This window comes from Onychostoma macrolepis, chromosome 23 (genome assembly GCF_012432095.1).
Source record: "Onychostoma macrolepis isolate SWU-2019 chromosome 23, ASM1243209v1, whole genome shotgun sequence".
NCBI classification, from domain to species: domain Eukaryota; kingdom Metazoa; phylum Chordata; class Actinopteri; order Cypriniformes; family Cyprinidae; genus Onychostoma; species Onychostoma macrolepis.
This window is the reverse complement of record NC_081177.1, coordinates 29,716,146-29,742,832: the sequence shown is the minus strand read 5'-3', so window position 1 is coordinate 29,742,832 and position 26,687 is coordinate 29,716,146. Positions and strand designations below refer to the sequence as shown.

Genomic DNA, 26,687 nt, shown 5'->3' with positions numbered 1-26,687 from the left:
TCTTCTAGAAGAGACGAAAAGTAATCAGATCTAGCAGTTTTAATGCTTTTCTGTAGGATAGGGTACTTTCCGCCAAGCTAAACGAAATACCTCTAATTTAGTTTTCCTCCAGCTGCGCTCCATTTTCCGGCTGCTCTCTTTAGGGCGCAGATGTGCTCATTATACCACGGTGTTGGACTCTTATCCTTAATCTTCCTTAAGCGTAAAGGAGCAACCGCATCTAAAGTGCTAGAAAAGAGAGAGTCCATAGCTCCTGTTACATCATCAAGTTGTTCTGAGCTATTGGATATGCTGAGGAACTGAGATAAGTCAGGAAGATTATTTATAAAGCAGTCTTTTGTGGTAGAGGTAATGGTTCTACCATATTTGTAACAAGAAGTTGGCTTTACAGCTTTAGCTATATGGAATATACAGGAGACTAGATAATGATCTGAGATATCATCGCTCTGCTGCAAAATTTCAACGCCACTGACATCAATTCCATGTGACAGTATTAAATCTAGAGTATGATTTCGACAATGAGTAGGTCCTGACACGTGTTGTTTAACACCAATTGAGTTTAGAATGTCTATAAATGCTGATCCCAACGAATCTCTTTCATTATCAACATGGATATTAAAATCACCAACAATTAGGACTTTATCTGCAGTCAGCACTAACTCCGATAGAAGATCAGCAAATTCTTTAATAAAGTCTGTATGGTGCCCTGGTGGCCTGTATACAGTAGCCAGTACAAACATCACAGGATTTATCATTAACACTTGTTTCTTTGGATAACGTTATATGAAGCACCATTACTTGAACAAATTATACTTGAAACCCAACCTCTGAGAGATACTGAAAATATTTCTATAAATTGTAGCAACACCTCCCCTTTACCTTTTGGACGCGGTTCATGTTTGTAACAGTAATCTTGGGGTGTAGACTCGTTTAAAGTAATGTAATCATCTTGTTTTATCCAGGTTTCTGTCAGACAAAGCACATCTAGTTTATGGTCAGTGAACATATAATTTACAAAAAGTGCTTTTGAAGAAAGGGATCTAATATTTAATAAGCCAAGCTTTATCATGTGTTTATCTGTATTATATCGGTTTTTATTTGTTGAACATCAATTAAATTGTTACTATTACTTTGGTTTGGATGTTTTCTGTATTTTCTAGTTCGGGGAACAGACACAGTCTCTATAGAGTGATATCTAGGTGAAGGAGTCTCTATGTGCTGAGAGTTAACTGACTTTGGTGACGTGAGGCGGCTAGCAGACGATCGGTTTAGCCAGTCTGTCTGCTTCCTGACCTGGGCTCCAGTTAGTCAAGTACAAACTCTAAGACTATGTGCCATATTTCTAGAGAGAAGAGCGGCACCACCCCAGGAGGGATGAACACCATCTCTTTTCAACAGGTCAGGTCTGCCCCAAAAATTCTTCCAATTGTCTATAAAGCCTATGTTATTTTGCGGGCACCACTTAGACATCCAGCCATTAAGTGACGACAGTCTGCTATGAATCTCATCACCCCGGTAAGCAGGGAGCGGAGTGCAAGTTCACACACCTCTTTAACATTATTTTTAGTGATCTCCGACTGGCGAAGTCGAACATCATTAGCGCCGACGTGGATAACAATCTTACTGAATTTACGTTTAGCATTAGTCAGCACTTTTAAATTTGCCAAGATGTCAGGCGCTCTGGCTCCTGGTAAACAATGGACTATGGTGGCTGGTGTCTCTATTTTCACGTTCCGTACAATAGAATCGCCAATAACTAGAGCACTTTCATCAGGTTTCTCAGTGGGTGCTTCACTGAGTGGGGAGAACCTGTTTGATGTTCTGATCGGAACGGAAGAGTGGTGTTTTGACCCGCGACTATGCCGCCTCACTGTCACCCAGCTGCCCTGCTGCACGGGCTCAACCGAAACCGAACAATGTACAGGACTCCCTGAGCTAGTCGCATCCAAAGCAGTATCTACAGCCCTCACATTCTTACTATCCTCAACTAAAGTTTGGATGCGTGTCTCTAGTTCTAAAACCTTCTCTGTCAGCCTAACTATTTCCCTGCATTTATCACATGTGAATCCCTCGCTGCTGACAGAGACAGATAAACTATACATGTGGCAAACAGTGCAAACAACAATAGCAGGAGAAGAAGCCATTACTCACCGTGATTGATGAATGATACCAACTTAACTTACCACTTACCACTGTTGTTTGATGAGCTCGTGAAAAACGGAGCGAGGAAAAAATAAAATAATAATAGGCGCGAATAGAAATGCAAATGGAACCGCGAGTGACAAGCTAACGGGCTAAATAGGTTTTTAAAGGAGAACGATCAAATTAGTTAGATTAGTTTGAAAGATAACACCAGAAATATGGTGGGAATTAAGTTATATATTATCACTTTAGACAAAAGGGATTGAAAGTAAGGTAGAGATTCAATAAAAAGCGAAGGTACACGGAGCTACAAACACAAACCTCTCAGCAGCACAACAGACTGAAGCAATCGAACTCAGAGAGCAAAAGACTGTCCCACAAAGGTTGAACACTGTGAATTGGGAATGATGGATATTTCTGATCATAGTCTTATTTATATGTTTGTGGGTCCGAATAGGAAATGTAATTCTACAGTTTGGAGAATGAATTCAGATATCTTAAACAATTCCCAAATCAAGCAAACTTTAGAAAATGAGATTAAATCTTATGTGGAGATAAATGATAACGAGAACGTGACACCATCAACAGTCTGGGATGCACTAAAGGCAGTAGTAAGAGGTAAAATTATATCCATTATTACATCTAATTTAAAGAAACTTAGAAGGCAGAAACTACAAGACCTTGAAATTAAACTAAAAAGACTACAGAACGAACACAGGGCTACAATGAATCATAAGGTGAAGCGAGATATTTAAAAAAAACAGTTAAAGAAATAGATTAAATATATTCTAAAGAAATACAAAAGAAACTTCTGTTCTTAAAACAAAGATACTATGAAATAGTCGGAAAATCATTAAAATTGTTATCCTGCAGATTAAGGAAACAACAAGCATAGATCTATCAATAAAATCAGAAATACTCAAACCGGGGAGATACATTGTAAACTTGAGCAAATACAACAAAAGTTTTGAAAATTTTTATAAAGTTTTGTATTCACAACCTAAAATTAATAACGATCTGCAGATTTTTTCATTTTTAGCCTGATTAGAGTTACCCACAGTGTCAGAGGAACAAAATAAATCTTTATTAGCAGAGTTAACGTAGTTAAAAGTAGCTGTGGCAAGACTAAAGACAGGCAAATCACCAGGAGCGGACGGCTACCCTGCGGAATGGTACAAGCCCATGTTCGATCATTTGGCCCCAACTTTATTAAAGGCTTACAATTGGGTAGTATAAAAAAGGGAAATCTTACCTTCCTGGAGAGAAACGATTATCTGGGTCATTTTAAAGGAGAGAAAAGATAAGTTGGAATGTGGTAACTATCGGGCCAATTAGTGTTCTAAATGTTGACTAAAGTTGTTTACCTCCATTTTAGCACGAATATTAGAAAAGAGTCTCCCAAACCTCATTAATTTAAAGAGGCTTTATTTGTCAAAGGCAAGCATCAGACAACATCAGAAGAACTTTACATTTCAAATCATAATGTGGAAGCTGCACTATTGAGTTTAGTTTAGCTGCACTATTTAGTTTAGCTGGGGCTCAGCACGTCGCTGTGCAACTGGCTGTTGGACTTTCTGACCGGCCCCATATTGGCAAGAAATTAAAAGGAATCTCGAAGTTGTTTTTGAAGTAGAGTGTTTTTAATTGTGAATCTCTATATTTGGGTAATGTAAACTTAGATGGGTGGAACAATAAGGATAGGAAATTGTTGTTAATTCTTCTGGCGGCTAGTAAAAAAAGTAATTACTAAAAAATGGCCAAAGCCAGAGTCACCCACAGTTGAAGAGTGGATTGATACAATACACATTATGTGGTGGAAAATCTTTTTCATTAAGAACTCAGATAGAAGATTTTTTTCTAACTTGGAAAAAATGGATGGATTATATTAAACCGGTACACCCAGATTTTTCTTGAATTGTAACAGTTCTTTTAAGGTATCTTTTTGTGTGAGTTGTAAGCAATAGCTTCCCATGTTCTTTTGTATATAGTTGCTGTTAAGAGGAAGAAATATATATTATATATATATATATATATATATATATATATATATATTATAAATAAATAAAATAAAGTTAGCCATATTAGATGCCAATATGATAGGTAATGCAAGGCAATGCAACTGTCTGTCAAAAACAAACAAACAAAAAAGATATCTCAAAGGGCATGATTTATCCATATAAATATATTGATCTGGGATTGTTGAAAACTCACCTGCTGTATCATCATCAGCTGTAGCACTGGCACTTGGAGCAGGTGGCGTTGGTTGTGCCCCACTTCCAAAATATTTCAACGGTGCTCCTAAGGAAGTTTCAAAAGAGTATTAGTTGATGGAACAGAATGTTATTTTAACATTTAAAAAAGTTATTTCAACAACATAAGTAATGTAAAACTGTTATCAGTACCAATTTTATGAAACGGAAGCTTATTTTTATTATCAATACCAAGTTTATGAAACAGAACGTTTTTTTATGACGAAATATATACCAAGGAAAGATATTTTTACAAAGAAGACACAAACTTGAATCTAAAACCAGCTAAGTAATATGTTGTATTATAATTTACAATCTCAAAAAGTTAGAATATCTTTTTTTTTTTTTTTTGGTAACTTATTTCAAGAAGTGAAACTTTAATATATTCTTCTAGATTCATTATAAGTAAAACATTGCAAAAGCTTTTTTTGTTTTAATTTTGATGATTAGAGCTTACAGCTCATGAAAGTCAAATATGTATATATATATGTATATGTATATACAGTGCCCTCCAAAAGTATTGGAACAGTGAAGATAAAATTGCTCTGTTGGCTGTGGAGTCAAGACATTTGCAAATATGATGAAAAGATGAATATGAGACAAAACTACAGAATGTCACATTTTATTATTAGCCGTTTCAACATATACATGTTTTACCAAATAAAAAGAACAGCACTTTTAGAGTTCATCTCACTCATCGATGTGAGCATTAGTATTGGGACAGATATAAGGCAGATATAAAAGATTAAAAGCTATTATTTAGTTGCAGATCCCTTGCGCACAATCCCAGCAGTGAGTCTGTGACCCATAGACATCACCAGACTCTTGCTCTCATGCTTTCAGATACTTTCCCAGCCTTTAATGCAGCCAATTCCAATTGTTGCTTGTTTTGGGGAGTTTCTGCCTTTACTCTCCTCTTCTTCTGGTGAAATACATGTTCAATCGGATTTAAATCTGGAGATTGACTCGGGCAATCTAAGACTTTCCATTTCTTTGCCCTTATAAACTCCTTGACTGAAGTGGCAGGTGTTTTGGGTCATTGTCCTGATGTAATATGAAGCACTTCCCAATGAATGTGGTGGCAATTTCTTGAATATTGATAGGCAAGATGGTTTTGTACCCTTCCAAATTCATTCTGCTACTGTCATCATACATTAAGTCATCAGTAAAGTTGAGAGGGCCTGTTCCAGAGGCAGACACTACTACCTCCACCATGCTTTACAGATGAGGCTGTATGCTCGGGATCATTGCAGTTCCCTTTTTTTCTCAACATTTTTGCTTTCCCATCATTTAGATAAAGGTTCATCTTTGTCTCATCGGTCCATAAACACCGTTCCAAAACTCTTCTGGCGCACCTTTGTGCTTTTTTGCAAACTCTAATCTTGCCTTTCTATTTCTGGAGCTGGTCAGAGGTTTGTATCTTGCTGTGTAGCATCTGTAATTCTGTGTCAGAGTCTCCTGAGGACAGTAGATTGTCAGAGCATCACCCCAGCTTTCTGGAAGTTGTTGGTGATTTTATAGACACGTCTTTTAGGGTTCATTTTCACAGCTTTTATGATTTGTCTGTCATCAACTACTGTTGTTTTCTCAGCTGATCAGGTAGTTGCTGGCATCGCTGGTGGTTTCCAAACTCTTGATTTCTTCATGCCCTTTGTTTTTGCTAGAGCTCTAATTGACTTCCTCTTTTCTTTTAGCATCCAAATTGCTTGCTATTCTCTCAAAGTCAGCTCCCTCATCTTCATCCTGGTTTGTGTGTGTCATCATCAAATGCAAGATTCAGAATGCAGAAGTAATGGATATAACTGATACGACACATTCCCTGCTTTTAATATCTGAAGAATTAATGCAACAGGACACAGCTGATCACTTAGAAAGACCTGCGAGGCAACTGTTCCAATACTTATGCTCACATCAGATCGAGGGATGAACTCTAAAAGTGCTGAACTTCTTAGCTGGTAAAACATCTATGTGTTGAAACGGCTAATAATAAAATGTGACATTCTGTAGTTTTGTCTCATATTCATCTTTTAATCATATTTGTAAATGTCTTGACTCCACAGCCAACAGAGCAATTTTGTCTTTACTGTTCCAATATTTTTGGAGGGCACTGTATGTATATATGTATGTGTGTATATATATATATATGTGTGTGTGTGTGTGTGTGTGTGTGTGTGATATATATATATATATATATATATGTGTGTATGTATGTATGTATGTATGTATGTTATGGCATGCCATTCAGGAAAATCTGAGTATATGGAATGAAAGGTTGAATATATTGAATGAAAGTATGAATATATGGAATGAATCTTGAATATATGGAACGAAACTTGAATATATGGAATGAATCTTGAATAAATGGAACGAAACTTGAATATATGGAATGAAACTTGAATATATGGAACGAAATTTAAATATATGGAACGAAACTTGAATATATGGAATGAAAGTATGAATATATGGAACGAATCTTGAATGTATGGAACGAAACTTGAATGTATTGAATGAAAGTTTGAATATATGAATGAAAGTTTGAATATATGGAATGAAAGTTTGAATATATGGAATGAAAGTCTGAATATCTAGAATAAAAGTTTGAATATATGGAATGAAATCTGAATATATGGAATGAAAGTCTGAATATATAGAATAAAAGTTTGAATACATGGGACGAAACTTGAATTGGGTGGATGATTGACATTAAAGAGTATGTATTTTGAAACAAGTGAATGGTATCTTACAGGAAAAAAATAAAATAAATAACACTTGCACTTGTGTAGTTCTGTAGTAATCTACATCGGTGCTATTTTTGTCGACAAATAAAAATGAGACGAAAATTCCCAGTCAGAACTGACGTCCTGTGTGATAGATGTGCACACATGAATTGTAACGTTCTGATCTAACCGTGGGAAAACTGCGCTGTTGCATGTTCTACAGGCTCGAACAACAGTGCTTCAAACTGATTCAGAGCGGTTTGCAATAAATGAATAGCACACATTTATGACAGGCAACTGCTTATGAACTAATACTGATTAATTATAGCGATGTTTACTTTACAATGTTTATATGGTAATGTGTTTTAGACGGTTGTAAGAACGCATATTTTATCTCCCTCATGAACTTGAATGAACAGCCTGCAAATAAGAATTCCGGTGTATTTCGGTCTTGTTTCAGGGATTCCAGTCACAGGAAGGAAAGACTAAAGACATTATTTGACATATTATTCAATAAATAGATTGAATAATATGTCAAGTATGTAAGTGTTCTGCAATTCATATTGAAGCGTATTAGTGTGTTATGTGTAAGCCAGGCTAAAGAGATGGGTCTTTAATCTAGATTTAAACTGACAGAGTGTGTCTGCCTCCCGAACAGTGTTAGGTAGACTGTTCCAGAGTTTGGGTGCTAAATAGGAATAGGATCTGCCGCCCAGTCGATTTTGATATTCTAGGTATTATCAAGCGGCCAGAGTTTTGAGAACGCAGCGGACGTGGAGGACTATAATGCGATAAGAGCTCGCTCAAGTACTGAGGAGCTAAACCATTCAGGGCTTTATAAGTAATTAACAAGATTTTAAAATCTATCCGATCTTTGATAGGGAGCCAGTGCAGTGTTGACAGAACCGGGCTAATATGGTCATATTTCCTGGTTCTAGTAAGGACTCTAGCTGCTGCATTTTGGACCAACTGTAGTTTGTTGATCAAGCGTGCAGAACAACCACCCAATAAAGCATTACAATAGTCTAACCTTGAGGTCATAAACGCATGAATTAACATTTCTGCATTTGACGTTGAGAGCATTGGTCGCAATTTAGATATGCTTTTGAGATGAAAAATGCAGTTTACAGATGCTAGAAACATGGCTTTCAAATGACAGATTGCTATCGAACAGCACACCTAGGTTCCTGACTGATGAAGAAGAATTGACAGAGCAGCCGTCAAGTGTTAAATAATGTTCTAGGTTATTACATGTGGGGTTTTAGGTCCGATAATTAACACCTCTGTTTTTCAGAATTTAGCAGTAAAAATTACTCGTCATCCAGTTTTTTATATCGACTATGCATTCCGTTAGTTTCTCAATTTGGTGTGTTTCACCGGGCCGCAAAGAAATATAGAGCTTAGTATCATTAGCATAACAGTGAAAGCTAACACCATGTCTCCTGATAATATCTCCCAAGGGTAACATATAGAGCGTGAAAAGTAACGGCCCTAGTACTGAGCCTTGAGGTACTCCATACTGCACTTGTGATCGATATGATACCTCTTCATTCACTGCTACGAACTGATGGCGGTCAGATAAGTATGATTTGAACCATGCTAAGGCGCTTCCACTAATGCCAACAAAGTTTTGTAGTCTATTCAAAAGAATGTTGTGGTCGATAGTGTCGAACGCAGCGCTAAGATCCAGTAGAACTAATAAAGAGAAAACAACCCGTATTACTAACCCTCAACCCAACTAATTTAACTACCAAACAAAAAATGTAGAAATAAAACCGCAAACTTCGGCGTATCCGACGCCCAACCTAAACTACTCTTATTAATAATAAAAATACACAGGTGGCTGTCACTTCTTACCTGAAACTAACAAGAAAAGGAAACTACAAATACAAAGGCTTACCTATCTCCTTTTCCCAAGGTGATTTAAACAAGTCACAAGTGACAAAAGCCATACTGGTCTGACTTAGAACAATCTGGATTACACAGCATATAGGCTAATAGTTAAAGTAAAGTAGTTTACTAATCATGCGGTCACCCGACAGATGTACTTGATCGGTTTTTACTGCATCTAGATAAACTCAGAAAGCCTCAAATTAGCGAATGACAAAAAGAATAACAAAATCAACTAAATCCAGCAGAACTTAACTAAACAAAATCCATAACATAATTGAACAACAAAAATGAACATGGTTGACAACAAATGGACAGCCGCCCACTGACTGAAACGCAGGACGACTGACAACAGCCAAAGAGGCCCAGCCCCTTTTATAGCGAATAGGTCCAGCCTAATTGGTCGACCGGTGAACTGAGTCAGCCAATAGATGAAACCTAAAAATCAAGAAGAAAACAAAGCGGAAAAACAGAAAAAGAACAGAAAATACAAAGAGTAGGCAAATACAAACAAGGAACGTAACACTTGGTCTCATCAGACCAGAGAATCTTATTCAGATGTTTTTTAGCAAACTCCATGCGGGCTTTCATGTGTCTTGCACTGAGGAGAGGCTTCCGTCGGGCCACTCTGCCATAAAGCCCCGACTGGTGGAGGGCTGCAGTGATGGTTGACTTTCTACAACTTTCTCCCATCTCCCGACTGCATCTCTGGAGCTCAGTCACGGTAAGAGAGGTAAAGAAGATCCCAAAGATCACTAAGGCTCTTCTCCCCCGATAGCTCAGTTTGGCCGGACGGCCAGCTCTAGGAAGGGTTCTGGTCGTCCCAAACGTCTTCCATTTAAGGATTATGGAGGCCACTGTGCTCTTAGGAACCTTGAGTGCAGCAGAAATTTTTTTGTAACCTTGGCCAGATCTGTGCCTTGCCACAATTCTGTCTCTGAGCTCTTCAGGCAGTTCCTTTGACCTCATGATTCTCATTTGCTCTGACATGCACTGTGAGCTGTAAGGTCTTATATAGACAGGTGTGTGGCTTTCCTAATCAAATCCAATCAGTATAATCAAACACAGCTGGACTCAAATGAAGGTGTAGAACCATCTCAAGGATGATCAGAAGAAATGGACAGCACCTGAGTTAAATATATGAGTGTCACAGCAAAGGGTCTGAATACCATGTGATATTTCAGTTTTTCTTTTTTAATAAATCTGCAAAAATGTCAACAATTCTGTGTTTTTCTGTCAATATGGGGTGCTGTGTGTACATTAATGAGGAAAACAAATTTACTTAAATGATTTTAGCAAATGGCTGCAATATAACAAAGAGTGAAAAATTTAAGGGGGTCTGAATACTTTCCATACCCACTGTGTGTGTGTGTGTGTGTGTGTGTGTGTGTGTGTGTGTATATATATATATATATATATATATATATATATATACACATATACATATATATAGATATACATATAGATAGATAGATAGATAGATGTAAATATAGAATATTTACATTTGAGTTTCATTAAATGACCATCCCTAAAGTATAAATTCCGGGTATCTCTTGTTCTTTGAAACCACAATAATGGGGAAGACTGCTGACTTGGCAATGGTCCAGAAGACAATCATTGACACCCTCCACAAAGAGGATAAGTCACAGAAGGTCATTGCTGAAAGGGGTTCACAAGAGTGCTGCATCAAAGCATATTAAATGCAAAGTTGACCGGAAGGAAAAAATTGGGTAGGAAAAGGTGCACAAGCAACAGGGATGACCGCAAGCTTGAGAATACAGTCAAGCAATGCCAATTCAAACACTTGGGAGAGCTTCACAAGGAGAGAACTGAAGCTGGAGTCAGTGCATCAAGAGTCACCACGCTCAGACGTCTTCAGGAAAAGGGCTACCAAGTCACTTCTGAAACAGAAACAACGTCAGAAGCATCTTACCTGGGCTGTGGAGAAAGAGAACTGGACTGTTGCTCAGTGGTCCAAAGTCCTCTTTTCAGATAAAAGTAAATTTTGCATTTCATTTGGAAATCAAGGTCTGGAGTCTGGAGGAAGACTGGAGAGGCACAGAATCCAAGCTGCTTGAAGTCCAGTGTAAGGTTTCTGAAGTCAGAGTTGATTTGGGGTGCCGTGACGTCTGATGGTGTTGGTCCATTGTGTTTTATCAAGTCCAAAGTCAATGCAGCCGTCTACCAGGAGATTTTGGAGCACTTTATGCTTCCATCTGCTGACAAGCTTTATGGAGATGCTGATTTCCTTTTCCAGCAGGACTTTAGCGCCTGCCCACAGTACCAAAACCAATTCCAAATTGCTGTGCTTCACTGGCCAGCCAGCATGCCTGACCTGAACCCCATATGGAAACTATGGGATATTTTCAAGAGAAAGATGAGAAACAGTGGATCCAACAATACAGACGAGTTGAAGCTCAATAGTGCCTCAGCAGAGCCACAGGTTGATCGCTTCCATGCTACACCTCACTGATGCTGGAGGTTTTTTTTGATTGATCTTAGAAAATATTCTAATATTTTGAAATACTGGATTTTTGACTTTCATGAGCTGTAAGCTTTCATCAAAATAAAAAAAATAAAAAAACTTTTGAAATGTTTTACTTCACATGTAATGCATCTAGAATATAAGAAAGTTTCTAATTCAAATTTTTTTAGATGCACCTGTATTAAGATGTCAAGGCTATTTATGGATGTTTAATCCAACTAATGCTAGCTTATAGGCAATATAGCCTATAGTTTAATTTACATGAATTGTCTTAACTTACCTTTATCTTGCTGTATTTTCCTCTTCTTCGGTTTTCTTCTTTTTTCTTTTCTCTGCACCAGAAGGATATGTCCTTTTTTGTGTCATTAATGAGTTTTGCTGCAATGCCGCTGCTTCTTCAATCAACTTCAGTAATCAGTCATAGTCTGACTGACTGTGCTTGCATACTGCTGCCTGTTAACATATTGCGTTTTGTTTGTTTGTTTTTCATTTAACATTGTTTTTTTGTATAATTACCACTGTCCATTGACATAATAAATAAAAAATTAAAAAAACACGCACAAAAAAACAATCTGTCATTTCATGTACTCTTGGGGGCCCCCTGGTGGCCACAGAGTCCCTAAGCAGCCACTTAGTTTGCTAAAGCCCGGAACACACCAAGCCGACGGTCGGCCATGGGGCAGTTTTTTTTCGTCGGCCGACTAAGTTTACAAGTTGGTACTTGTCTGCTTTTTTCGGCCGATTCAACATGTTCATCTGCGTCGGCTTGGTATGTTCCAGGCTTTATGCCTTGGGCCGGCTCTGACTGCACTGCTGAGCTCATTGAGGAATCACTGGGTAGCTGCAAGGAGAACGATATTGTCGGCGAAATCCAAATCCGCAATTCGTCTACCATCTCTCCCAAGCAAGGCGTTCGGTGACATGTCGCATGACGAAATCTAGGGCGAGGATGAAGAGGAACGACAAGATCACGCATCCCTGGCGGACACCAGTATTAATCCAGAAGTAGTCAGAATTGCCTCGGTCCATGTGAACACAGCAACTGGTTTCATAGTAGATGTTGCTAAAAATGTCGACAAACTTTACTGGGAAACCGTAGCTTTGCACTATTTTCCACGGTGTTTCTTGATGAATGCTATTTAATTGATAACTTCCGTTGGTACTCGGTGTGTTGCTTGATATAATTCCTCAGGACAAAAATTAGCTCAGTGCATGATCTCCCACTTCGGAAACTAGCCTGTTCCTCTTGCAACAGTGCGTCGTCACTTGACGGAGGTGTCGAAAGAGAACCGAGCACAAAACCTTGCCGGAGACGGAGAGTAGCATGATACCTCACCAGTTGTTGCAATCTCAGTTGTGCCCCTTCTTCGGAAGAACAACTGCCATGACCGAGGACGCATTCCGATATCGGTTCATTAATCTTGTCAATTGGGGCTTGGCCACCATACTCGAGCATTTCCGCTGATATCTCGTTGATGCCAGGTGCGCGACCACTCCAAAGGGCCATAACTGCCGCTTTAATTAGATACATACAGTGCACAAAAATAAATATAAGGTTATAATGTATGTCTGCACAAAAGGGCTTCCATTGTGGATGCACTCTTCCAGTAACAATGTGCTAAAATGCTTTCGAAACCATGGTTTTACTTATTTAGCAGTTATGCAATCATCGTTTTCATGATGAATGAATGAATGATACATTTATATAGCACTTTGTGTATTACTGTACACCCAAAGCACTTTACAATGATGTGGGGGGTCTCTCCTCAACCACAACCAGTGTGCAGCATCCACCTGGATGATGCGACAGCATCCACAGTATAACGGCGCCAGTGCGCTCACCACACACCAGCTACAGGTGGAAAGGAGAGAGAGTCATAGAGCCAATCAGGTGGTTGGGGATTATTAGGAGTAATGATCAATCATTACTGTCATTTCCAAGTTGTCATGCCCACCAGTTGTCGTGGTCAAAGGAGGCACAAGATGACACCTGACACCCAAAAAATTTGCCAAACCAAGAAATTACTTGTACTCACCACATCCACACAAGCACAAATTTGTCTGGATTTAAAAAAAAGAAATGGTGCTGTTATGTGTAACTAGTTCCTTTTAGTTTATTGCTTCTGGTAATTTAATCAGCAGAATTGCATGATGAATCAACGTACTTCCATGAGAATCAATTGGTGAGTTCCTGAAGTTCTATCACTCTTATGCCGACAAATAATTTAAATTAGCATAACTCTGTACGTAGCCAAGACAACAAGTGAGCTCATGCTCCTCTGCAGCCTGGCGAGTTGGGCTCTTGTTAAAGTGGCACAAGGCTCTAATCTCAGAATTGAATGCAGTCTTTTTGGTGTGATTCTTGAACAGACCATAATGAAAGAGAAATAGGTCTGACCTGGACTATTTACTATTCTCAAGTAGGCAACAACTCCATAAGCTTGCCCTGATGTGTCACAAAACATGTTTTTTTTTTTATGAGTGATGCTTCTCGGATCCATTGCTAGTGATACATTGGTTCAAGGAAAGCTAAACCTTGGTAGGACTTGCAGATCTTTCCCAAACTTTCCAGTGTTGTAATAGGTAATTAAGCAGTAGTGGGTCACCCCAGTCTATGGTTTTGTCCCAAAGCTTGTCTTATCAGTACTTTGGCACATTTCTGTCAGGACCACTATCTTCAAAATGATAGACACTTAGCATACAGTTTGGTTTGGCGGTATGGTTCCGTTCTGGGCAAGCCTGTCATGAATGAGCAGGGAGAGCAGCAATAATAACCCCCCTAGGGTAAACAGAACAAAACAAAGCAGATATCATTAAATGCACTTAATGATATTTAAGTGAAATACATTATTCAAGACAAAGGAGTCTGATTCAACAAGGAATGTCAGAAACCAAAGTCCTGACTGTAGCGAAAGGAGGAGCTGGGGATGGAGGAGGGTAATTTGCTCCTGAGCAAGTGAAAAGGCTGCTTAATAATACTGAATAGAGATTATATAGGAATGCCGCAATAGGTGTCGTATTCCTATAGGTAGATGTGATCAGTCTATAGGTGAGCTTGACTCACATGACCTGCCAGAACTAACGCTATACGCTTAATTTTTGGTGAATGTTGAAATGAATCTGAGCAGGTCATACTATCCGGCTAATGCTTTGTATATACTCTGCATGGTAGGAGCATCATAGTTAACAGGTCAATGTTTGTATTTCATTGTGTCGGTTAGAAAATGCCAGCTGGGTCCAAAAGCCGATTCCAGAAAATCTACTTGTGCAAGCCAGAGTTCCAGACCGTCTGATTGAACATCTTTGGGCAGGTGACACTTGTGACACTTGGCACATTACTGGCCCACTGGTAGAGCTCAACCCTACCAAGTGACAGGATCTCCCTCAACTTATTATTTAACAGATTTCTGGCTTGGTCTGCACAGCGTGGAGTACGAGTGGTGCCAAATGGTGGAACTTGCCACTCATACACTGATGAGGGTTTGGCTCTCTCTATATCACTCCACATGTCCACGTGTGTCCACTATTTCAGCTTACCATGAGTTTGTGGATGGTTTTGAGTTTTTACCCAGTGCACATTCCAACATGGGATTTGCCAGTAGTTGTAACTGTGTCAGTGAGACTTTTCAAAGGGGCAAAATCAAAAAATAATTTAGGGGAGGGTCCCTCAACTGAAAACGACACAAAACACAGTAGGCCATTTCAAAGTGTTTATATAAAGGCAATCCACAGATCACTACAGCATATGCATGAAAAACAGTCAATAAAGTTTTTTTTTAGTGCAAAACAACCCGTTGTGTGTATCATTAATCAATGTAAAGGACAAAAAAAAACATATCTGTTTGGATGAATCCTTGTCTCTTAGCCGAAGCATGAACTAAATCTGAATACTGAAGTCCTCGATGATGATAGAAGGTGAAAAAAAAATCCAATAGTCCGATAGCAAGAGTATCACAAACAATCGCGATCCAAGTTTCCTTAAAACATAGCGTGCGCTGCAATTCTTTAATGTTGATGTGTCCCGCGATGAGCACAGAGTTTTGATGAAGTCATTCCTTAGTCCATTTATGAGGAATTCATGGTAAAGTAGAAAGACTGAGAGACAGAAACAACAACAACAACAAAAAGAGTCCTACAAAACAAACAAACAACTAGTATTAGCATTTAACAACAGCCCATAATTTCACCACTAGTTAAACTATTTACAAAGTAAGTGCAAAGGTACACAGCGCAAAATATACTTGGTACACTTACATGATTGAGCTGAAAACCTTAGTTTCTCAAACCGAACTCCATTTGCAGAAAAGTTACGTAAGTGAAAGCCATGCTTTCACTTAACCAAACAGGTATGTCTTACCCTGCTGCCTACATCCATTTTATCCCTTAACATAGAAAATCCTATAGGGCCCCCTTGAGCACAGTAGAGCAACTACACACACAAAAAAAAGAAACAACATGGATTGTGTTGGATGACAAGATGGCGCCTGTGTATTTGGCATGCCGTCTGCTGCTCTCATGTTTGTTTGTCTGGTTGTCTGCTCTGTCTCTAAACTGCTGCACACTTTTAATCTACGACCGTCAAGCACTCTTGGATATCCGCAACTCTATTGTGGACACATTCACGAACTCTTACACTCTGGATACGGACTGCTCCTCCTGCAATACAAAGGAGCCGTTTCGAATGGTCATGTGTATGTATGGTTCGAATGTATGTGTAGGGGTGATTTACCGTCCTCCGCACACTTCCAAGGACTTTATACAGCATTTCACGGAACTGATCGGCAATATTGCCACTAATTACGATCGCTTTCTATTGGTGGGTGATTTTAATATCCATGTCTGCTGTCCGTCAAACCCCCTATCGCATGACTTTCTTAATCTTATTGACGCTTTTAATCTATCTCAGTGGATCAGAGACTCTACTCATATTCAGGGCCATACGTTGGATCTTGTACTGTCGTATGGGCTTGATGTGACTGACATTGTGCTCTCAGATTTTATGATCTTGGACCATAAACCCATATTATTTTCACTGACTCTTCCAGATCTCTCTCAAATTTCTACTACACCTGCAACTCTGTCTCGATTATACTCTCCTCAGTTTAGCACAAATTTCAACTTGTGCTTTGCTGAATGTTGCTCACAGTTGCACTTGGATCAGTCATTATCTAACTTAAGACTTTGCGTCTGCCCCACTTTAACTGTAACTGTCTCTCCAATCATGTCATCTGCCTCTGCCGTTTTTGATGCTTTTGAACCTATCAATCTTCAGGAATTGAAGGAGGTGATTGGCAAACTTAAACCTTCATTCTGTTCTAGCGATATCATTCACCCGAGATTTTTTAAATTAATTATCAATTCGATTGGGCCAGGTCTGGTGTCTCTTATTAATAAGTGTTTCCAAACTGGCTCTGTTCCTGCCAATCTTAAAGTTGCTACGGTCACTCCTCTGCTCAAGAAGCCTTCACTGGATTCCTCTGTCCTAAAAAATTTTCGGCCAATTTCTGTCTTGCCTTTCATTTCAAAGGTTTTGGAGAAAATTGTGCTGAATCAACTTCAAAGTTTTATGTCAAGAAATTGTATTCATGAGATTTTTCAATCTGGTTTTAAGTCTGCTCACAGCACTGAGTCTGCCCTGTTGAGAGTGTTAAATGATATTTACCTCTCTACCGATTCCAGAGACTCTGTGGTTCTTATCCTTTTAGATTTATCGGCCGCTTTTGATACTGTAGACCTCTCCTCACTGTTATCCAGATTGGAGTCTTGGGTAGGTCTAAAAGCTAACGTCCTGAAATGGTTTCAATCCTACCTGTCTGACAGAAAGTGTTTAGTGAAGCTGGGTAATTTTACTTCTTCTTCTGCACCTCTGACCTGTGGCCTTCCACAAGGCTCTATCTTATCTCCTTCTCTATTTTCTCTTTACATCCTACCTCTGGGCTCAATTCTACGTAAACATGGTATGTCTTTTCACTTCTATGCAGATGATACTCAAATCTATCTACCAATCAAAAAAAAACAATTCCACTGCGATTACCTCTCTTCTGCAATGTTTAGAGGAGGTAAAATCATGGCTAGCCCAAAATTTCCTCTTCCTAAATGAAGACAAGACCGAGGTAATTGTTTTTGGCCCAAATGAAAACTCTCAGTGTATAAGCCCTGAGTTAGAAAGTTTATCCGTTTTAGATCCTCACGGGTGCGGAACCTAGGAGTTCTTGTTGACCAGCATTTAAAATTTGATAAACATATTTCTTCTGTTATTGGATCCAGTTTTTATCAGCTTCGCTTACTGTCCAAAATTAAACATTTTCTCACTCCTAAAACTCTTGAAATGGCTGTTCACGCTTTTGTTACATCTCGTCTAGATTACTGCAATTCTTTATATTGCGGTATATCTAAGTCTCAAATTGCGCGTCTTCAGCTTGTTCAAAATGCTGCGGCCAGACTTCTTTTAAAGTGTCGTAAACATGAGCACATCACTCCAGTTCTTAAATCCTTACACTGGTAACCGGTCTGTCAGAGAATAGACTTTAAAATTCTCCTCTATGTATATAAATCCCTACACAATCTAGCCCCTATCTACCTCTCTGAACTTCTTCATCTCTACTCTCCGTCAAGAAGCCTACGATCTTGTGACCAGGCTTTGTTGGTAGTCCCTCGCGTTAGGCTTAAGCGTAGAGGTGAGCGTGCTTTTGCAGTGGCAGGGCCTCGACTTTGGAATACCCTGCCTTTAGAGATTAGAATGGCCTCTTCTCTGTCTGTTTTTAAGTCTCTGCTAAAAACGTATTTATTTTCCTTAGTGTATTGACTACTGTGCTATGGCCAGTTTTAATTTTTAAATTGTTGTATTAAATTCTGTCGGGTTTGTTTTCTGTGTATGTGGTAGGTTATAATCTTGATTTTCTGTAAAGCACTTTGGTCAGCCTGGTGGCTGTTGTAAATGTGCTATACAAATAAAATGAACTTGAACTTGAACTTGAACCGTATCTGGTCTGTAACTTCCATTCACTCACCACCAGAGGTCACTCACTCACCACAGTATTCATTGCACTGATCACATTACTGTTGCACTTCACCATCTACTCAATTTCCCATCATCCATTGCACTGATTGCACACACAGCTGAAGGCACTGATCACACGGCTCTCACTAATCACACTCTCTATTTAAACCCTGGACTTTGTTTCCCTCTTTGCCGAGTATTGTATGCGTTTACCGCTCCCCTAGCCGTAGCAACACTACAGAGCCCCCGATAGTTTTCCCAGTTTTCCCCTGCCTGTTTTGGATTGTGTTTTCCCCTGCCTGTTTTGGATTGTGTTTTCCCCTGCCTGTTTTGGATTGTGTTTTCCCCTGCCTGTTTTGGATTGTGGTTTCCCCCTGCCTGGACTATTGCTTCGTTTTTCAGATACCTCTCTCGTCAAGCCCCTTCGGATACTGTTCGCTGTCGACCGACCTTTGCTTGCCCTAGGATTACTCTTTGTCTTGTCCCTGCCATACCTGTTTGCCATTGCTCGTCCCTGCCTGTATTCATGACCATGCCTGTAAATAAAAGCTTGCACTTGGATCCGCACGTCTCATGTCTCGTCAGCCCCGTTACAGGTCGGTTACATAGTTTAGAATGAGCGTTTAAAGTATTGTTCTTTGTGGTATCAGAAGACCTTTTATTAATTTATTTTATTTATGCATTTATTTATTTTTTTATTTTTGCTGACAAGCTTGATTTGGAAGTATGGCAGGGCCCAGGGTGCTCAGTAGTGCCTACTACTTAGGGCATTGTTCAAAATATTATTATATATCCTTTCCAGTTCCCTGAATGGCGCTGTGCAATGCTGCCTCATCATTTTTTCACTGCTTGGGAATTACTCCTCATAGCAAAAAAAAAATTATAATAATACTATTTGTTACCAAACACCTGCTAATATACATTGCCATGGACAAAACCTCTAGGGTTTTTCACCTTTGGCAATCTCGGGACAAACAGGGACAACTGAAAAAAAAGCATAAAGTCAAAATGGCAAAACACACTGGCAACGAAAGAGAAAAAGCAAGAAGTAGAAATAGGGAGAAACCAAAATGAGAAACAGCTGTGAGCGCGTGCACAGCTGCGCAATTTTTCTTTGGGTGCGATGAATGAAGCTGAATTACAAGACTCTGTAGATTCTACATTTGTTATTGTAAATTTCTGATGCTATCTGCTGTATTTTATCACAAGGGATAAATTCTTGAAATATATTTGATTTAGTTTACAGATAAACAAGGGGAAAAAACAGTGCGACACCTAACGTAGCCTATATATGCTGAGTTTTTCAGTTAATTTGTGATACGCTTAATTTGTTCACAGAAAGGAAACTCAAATGGCAGAAAGCGACATTCTGTTTGTTTTCCTTATTTGAGTGTACACAAATAAAAGCAGACCTTTATACAGTGATGCATTATTATAAAATACAGTGAACCAAACATCAGTCACGTTCCAACAGTGACACAGAGGAGGGCGCGCTGAAGTACAAAGCCTATCATTTAGATAATAAATAATAGTTTAGCATTCAGATACGTTACATCGCAAATATGGAAATATTATGGAATATTTGGATTTGTGCCAAATGAGAGAGGTAGGATACTCGAGCACAAAGCTCCATTTCGCAAACAGTTGAGTGCGCAAGCCTTTAAAGTATACTCCTTTGTCAGTCTATGTGAGGGACGCGTTCAGAATCAGCACATGGTCACTGTCTAGGGGGCTTTGTTTTCAAGTGCGCAACTCATGGCATTCGCTGTTCTACTGCTGGCGGTTATCAAGCAGCGCTGCATTACTGCGGCGCCCCCTTCTGGATTGGGGGTGATTTGCCTGTATTCATTGTAAGGCCTCATGCACTGAACCGAGATGTCCGTACCGTGACGGTTCGGTACGAAAACATGTATCGTTCCACCCCTAGTTTGCACACATCTCAGGAGGGATTCTGTCCCACTCCTCTTTGCAGATCCTCTCCAAGTCATTAAGGTTTCGAGGCTGACGTTTGGCAACTCGAACCTTCAGCTCCCTCCACAGATTAGATTAGATTAGATTAGATTAGATTAGATTCAACTTTATTGTCATTACACAAGTACAGGTACAGGGCAACGAAATGCAGTTTAGGTCTAACCAGAAGTGCAATAGCAGCAAGTGCAGGATATACAATGGTTGAATAAGTGCAGGACAAGGATATGTACTGAATATATGTATAAATATATATAGAAAGATGGCTATTACTATAAACAGAATTTACAGGTGATATGTACTATCAATATAATATATAGAAAGATGGCTATTACTATAAACAGAATTTACAGGTGATATGTACTATCAATATAATATATATACAGATGGCTATTACTATAAACAAGGTGTAAAAGTGCAGTGGAAGTGATTGCATATTACAATTAGACATACGGTGCAAAATGCTAATGTAAACATTGATAATGTAAACAACAGTCGGCAGTGCAAATGAGCATAATCCAATTTAGGTATGGTAGTGCAAGATACAAAAGTAAACAGTTGTTACTGTAATAAAAATTTACATTCAGTAGTGCAAATAAGGCAGATGTGAGGTAGGAGAGAAGAGTTAACAATATATGAGGAAGTGGATCAACGGGGGTTAGAGTTCAGTAAAGAGACAGCTCTGGGGAAGAAACTGTTCTTTAATCTGCTGGTCCTGGTCCGGAGGCACCTGAAACGCCAGGAGAGAAAACAGTCTGTGGGCTGGGTGAGAGGAGTCCTTAAGGATGCTGCGAGCTTGATGCAGACAGCGTTTCCTCTGGATGTGTTCGATGGCAGGTAGTGGAGTCCCTGTGATGCGCTGGGCAGTTTTCACCACCCGCTGCAGTGCCTTGCGGTCCGCAACAGAGCAGCTCCCATACCATACTGTGACACAGCTGGTCAGGATGCTTTCTATTGCGCAGCGATAGAAGTTCACCAGGATAGCCGAGGAGAGCTGATTCTTCCTCAGTGTCCTCAGAAAGAAGAGGCGCTGGTGAGCCTTCTTGACCAGGCTGGAGGTGTTGGTTTTCCACAACATGTCTGCCGAGATGTGGATCCCCAGGAACTTGAAACTGGAGACACGCTCAACAGCCATTCCATTGATGTGGATGGTGTCGTGTGTGCCTCTTGACTCCTTCCTGAAGTCCACGATGAGCTCCTTCGTTTTGGTGGTGTTGAGGAGCAGGTTATTTTCAGTGCACCATGTGGCCAGGTGCTGGATCTCCTCCCTATAGGCAGTCTCATCGTTGTTACTGATGAGGCCAATCACCGTGGTGTCGTCTGCAAACTTGACGATGGAATTAGATCCATACACAGGCTTGCAGTCGGAGGTGAAGAGGGAGTAGAGAAATGGGCTTAGCACACAGCCCTGTGGAACACCAGTGTTAAGTGTGATGGATGTGGAGCAGGTGAATCCTGATCGAACATTCTGGGGTCTGTTGGTCAGGAAGTCCAAAATCCAGTTGCACATTGAGGTATTGATGCCCAGGTCTCCAAGTTTGGCTATTAACTTGGTTGGAATGACAGTGTTGAATGCTGAGCTGAAGTCAACAAACAGCATACGTGCATAAGTGTTCTTATTGTCCAGGTGAGTGAGCACAGAGTGCAGTGCCATGGAAACTGCATCCTCTGTGCTCCTATTGCTACTGGTGTGAGTCCAATGTGGATGGTAGAGAGTCTTTTAGGTGTTCCAGGACCAGCCGCTCAAAGCACTTCATAACGATGGGTGTGAGTGCTACAGGGCGGTAGTCATTAGGGCACCTCGGACTAGAGTGTTTTGGCACTGGCACAATGGAAGTGCATTTAAAGCATGTTGGTACGGCTGCTTGGGCAAGAGACAGATTGAAAATGTCTGTAAAAACCCCAGCGAGCTGCTCCGCACATGCCCTGAGAACACGACCAGGGATGTTGTCTGGTCCAGCAGCCTTGTGCGCGCTGATCCGGCTCAGTGCCTTGCAGACATCTGTGGAGGAGAGTATGATTGGTGGGTGGTCAGCTGAGGGATTGAGCTTGGTGGCAGTTCCTCTGTTGTCTCTTTCAAAGCGAGCATAAAATAATTTAGCTCGTTCAGGAAGTTGACATCAGTGGCTGCGGGGGTGGAGTGGGTGGGTTTGTAGTCACTGATGGCCTGAATGCCCTGCCACATGCGTCGAGGGTCAGAGTTGGAAAAGTGTCCCTCTATCTTTAGCTTGTAGCAGTGCTTGGCCTTTTTGATGCCCCTCTTCAGGTTTGCTCTGGATGTGCTGTAGGCTTGTGCATCTCCTGATCTGAAGGCAGTGTTGCGTGACTTCAACAGGAGTCGCACTTCCTTGTTCATCCAAGGCTTCTGATTTGGATATGTGGTGATCTGTTTCTGGGTTGTAACACTGTCAATGGTGATATTGATATGATCCAATACAGAGGAGGTGTAAGAGTCAATGTCTGTGTGAGCGCCACTAGTGGCTTGAGAAGCAAACATACTCCAGTCTGTGTGTAGAAACCTTTCCTGGAGTGTGGAATCTGCCCCCGCAGGCCACACCTTGATGGTGTGGTGTTCTATGGGATGAAGGTCTGGAGACTGGATAGGCCACTCCAGGACCTTAATGTGCTTCTTCTTGAGCCACTCCTTTGTAGCCTCGGCCGTGTGTTTTGGGTCATTGTCACCCATCCACGACCCATTTTCAATGCCCTGGCCCTGACGGTACATGGCCTCGTCCATCGTCCCTTTGATGCGGTGCAGTTGTCCTGTCCCCTTAGCAGAAAAGCACCCCCAAAGCATAATGTTTCCACCTCCATGTTTGAGGGTGGGGATGGTGTTCTTGGGGTCATAGGCAGCATTCCTCCTCCTCCAAACATGGCGAGTTGATGCCAAAGAGATCATTGGCAAGATCCTCCCGTGTAGTTCTGGGCTGATTCCTCACCATTATCATGATCATTGAAACTCCACGAGGTGAGATCTTGCATGGAGCCCCAGTCCGAGGGAGACGACAGTTATTTTGTGTTTCTTTCATTTGCGAATAATCGCACCAACTGTTATCACCTTCTCACCGAGCTGCTTGGTGATGGTCTTGTAGCCCATTCCAGTCTTGTGTAGGTCTACAATCTTGTCCCTGACGTCCTTGGACAGCTCTTTGGTCTCAGCCATGGTGGAGAGTCTGGAATCTGATTGATTGATTGCTTCTGTGGACAGGTGTCTTTTATACAGGTAACAAGCTGAGACCCCCTTTAAGAGAGTGGTCCTAATCTCAGCTCCTTACCTGTATAAAAGACACCTGGGAGCCAGAAATCTTGCTGATTGATAGGGGATCAAATACTTGACTCATTAAAATGCAAATCAATTTATAACTTTTTTGAAATGCGTTTTTCCGGATTATTTTTTGTTGTTGTTCTGTCTCTCACTGTTCAAATAAACCTACCATTAAAATTATAGACTGATCATTTCTTTGTCAGTGGGCAAACGTACAAAATCAGCAGGGGATCAAATCATTTTTTTCCCCACTGTATATATTAAGTTCTCGCTTCATGCATGATCTCAATGATCTTTCAGGAAACTCTCAGTACAGCCAACAGCAGACACAGTACCAACAAGGCTCTGGGACGCACCAGACGTTCAGCCAGCAGCAGTACCCATCCCAAGCCGGCTACAGCGCTCCACCTCAGGGATACGGTAACAGACTACATCAGATTACATCGATTTCATTCAGTGTTAATTGATCTCTACGGATGATCTCCAGCAATATACTGACATGTGCTGTTTGGCTCTGAAGGTGCAGGGCAGGGCAGCTCATCCCAGTATCCTCAGTATCAGCAGAGCCAGAGTCAACAGTACCCGTCATACCGCTCCATACAGCCAGGACCAGCCGCGCCGTCACAGAGGTCCTATTCTTTTGAACAGGTGAGCACGATGACTGTCCTGGACAAATGACAAATCAATATGTTCTGGAAGCATTCCAAACCCAGCCCAGTAATAAGAGAGCCAGTTCACCCATCAGATTTCATCCAATGTCTTTTATTAAATGCCATTATGTATTTCTTTTTTCTTTTTCTCTACAAAGGGTCAGTATGGAAACTATCAGTAATAAAGAGACATGGCTAATGTTTGGGGCAGCTTTTTGTGTACATCCCTCTTTACGCTGGACGCTGGAAAAACAGAGGATTCTCCACCAGCCCTGTCTCACAGGCTTGCTACGGAATCAAAATCAAACTCTATAAACGATAACAAATGAATTAGATTTTTTACAAGGGTCTGGAGTTTATTTTTTAATTCTACTTTTATCATACAGGATATATTATTTTCTATACCAGCACAGTGACGTCTCGGATACTTTTGCTTTTTTCTGGAATTATTTGTTTATTTTGCACTTTGTTTTGTCGATTGTCTGAATGGGTGGATGAATGGATTAATGTTCTGAGAGCACAAATGGAAATACTATTTTCCATGTTTATTTTGTTATTTTAGTTTTATTTATTTCAATTTTAAATACTGTAATCATAATTTTTAATCGAAGGGAACGCAAAATTGCAGACAAATAGCCAAAGTTCAGATTTTACACATATAATAAGTTGTATATAGATTTCTTTATTGGAATCCTCATGCACATTTATGTAGTATGATGTTCTTCAACAGTTTAATGCGTGACATGCCGGTTGTGATGTTGTTCTCATGTTTTAGGGGACTGAATGTTTAGGATGTAGACATTTTCATGCCTTACTGTTGCTCTGACACTGTATACTGTATCATATGAACAAACGTAAGGTTTATTTATAAATTCATACCTAAAAAAAATGTAACATTTTTAATGGGGGTTAAAGACGGGTTCGCCCGTAAGGGGACAGCACACTCAAAAACTGTGGCAAATTGACATGAAAGATAATTATCAATGACTGTTAAACAGCTTTTATACCATATTGCACAAATAATCTGTGACAATCTTGGGATACGTGTGTTTACTTAGCAAACTGTACGTTTATCTGTAATTTGATTACTGATATTGAGTATGCATATGTAGTATTACACTTATGTGAAAACATAGTTAGCACAATTGTAAAGACATTTGTGATCATTTGAACAATTATCTTACATCTCCATCTTCACTGTTCTGTAATATGGACTTTTATTAAATTGACAAATAAATTAATTTTCATCCTTGTTCTTCACCTTAGCGCTGGTTTCCTTGTGTTCTGTGACAGTGTAAGGATTTTACAGGTAAGCACAAGTCAAGGTGCGATGGCTCCATTATGATTTACTGTACACACCAAACACATAAAATAAGGCTTTCAAATGTGTTTGAAGTCCGTGATGAACAGTTCTTCTGTGAGAGTGAGTGCAGTGAAGTTTTTCACAAGGAGATGAAAGCTGCTGATATACACTATACCTATACGACCCAATTTAATTTTTTAAAAAGTTTTTCAAATTTCAGTCTCGTTTTGGCAAATGGGTGGGTAATTAATGTGAATTTGTGTAGTCTCAGTGTTCTGGTATGATCTGCTTACACCCCACTGACGCTGAAGCTGATTGGTGTTTGTTTGAGTAATGGCTGCTGCTCGAAGGAGGAAGCAGAGAGGGAAATAACTGCTGCCAGTAATAAATCACACATTTGGAAACCATGACATAACATGGACTATGGTTAACATTTGGTGTCGCCTGGGCCATCATCCTCATATAAATTATGATCCAAAAACGTGTTCAGCCATGTCATATCCAGACCAAACGTGACAACAATCTACACTTGTCCCAAAAGCTGCTTAAATTTGAACAAAATATATAGCAAATTCTTGAAGTAGTTAATAATGTAATGCATTCCTGTAAGCGCTGTATTTAAAAGCGTGTCTGAGGTGTTCTTCCCAGTCTCTCCCACGCTTTGATTTCATTGGTCGACTCACCTGCCGTTCTGCCCTCAGTTTTTGAAAAACACTTCATACGTTCAGTAAAATCGCTTTGACAACAGTTTCATAAAAATCATAGTAAAATTGCTCAGAAATGTGAAGCATTGAGACAATTACATGATATTAATGATATTCTTGCATTTTTCAGTCTTTGTATGGACTGTTGTAAGTGACAAATGAAAATCAGGACGTGAGCAACTGTTTATTTGTTTACAATTGTTTACCATAAAAGTTAATGGACAGTTAATTTACAGTAAATGTCTCTCCTTAAATATTAAACAATCAGATCATTGAAAACATACTGTACCTCTTGCCGAGGGGTTTTAATTTTA

General features: G+C 39.9%; 1 protein-coding gene across 1 annotated transcript in view; it reads left to right on the top strand.

Annotated features, from left to right (window-relative positions):
• Positions 1-24,678, top strand: part of LOC131532669 (calcium-responsive transactivator-like) — a 95,648-nt gene extending 70,970 nt beyond the window's left edge. The window contains exons 10-12 of the mRNA XM_058764512.1: positions 24,017-24,136; positions 24,237-24,364; positions 24,525-24,678. Coding sequence (XP_058620495.1) covers positions 24,017-24,136; positions 24,237-24,364; positions 24,525-24,548 — 272 coding nt within the window. The 3' untranslated portion in view covers positions 24,549-24,678. The remainder of the gene's footprint in view (positions 1-24,016; positions 24,137-24,236; positions 24,365-24,524) is intronic.
• The last annotated feature ends 2,009 nt before the right edge of the window (positions 24,679-26,687 follow it).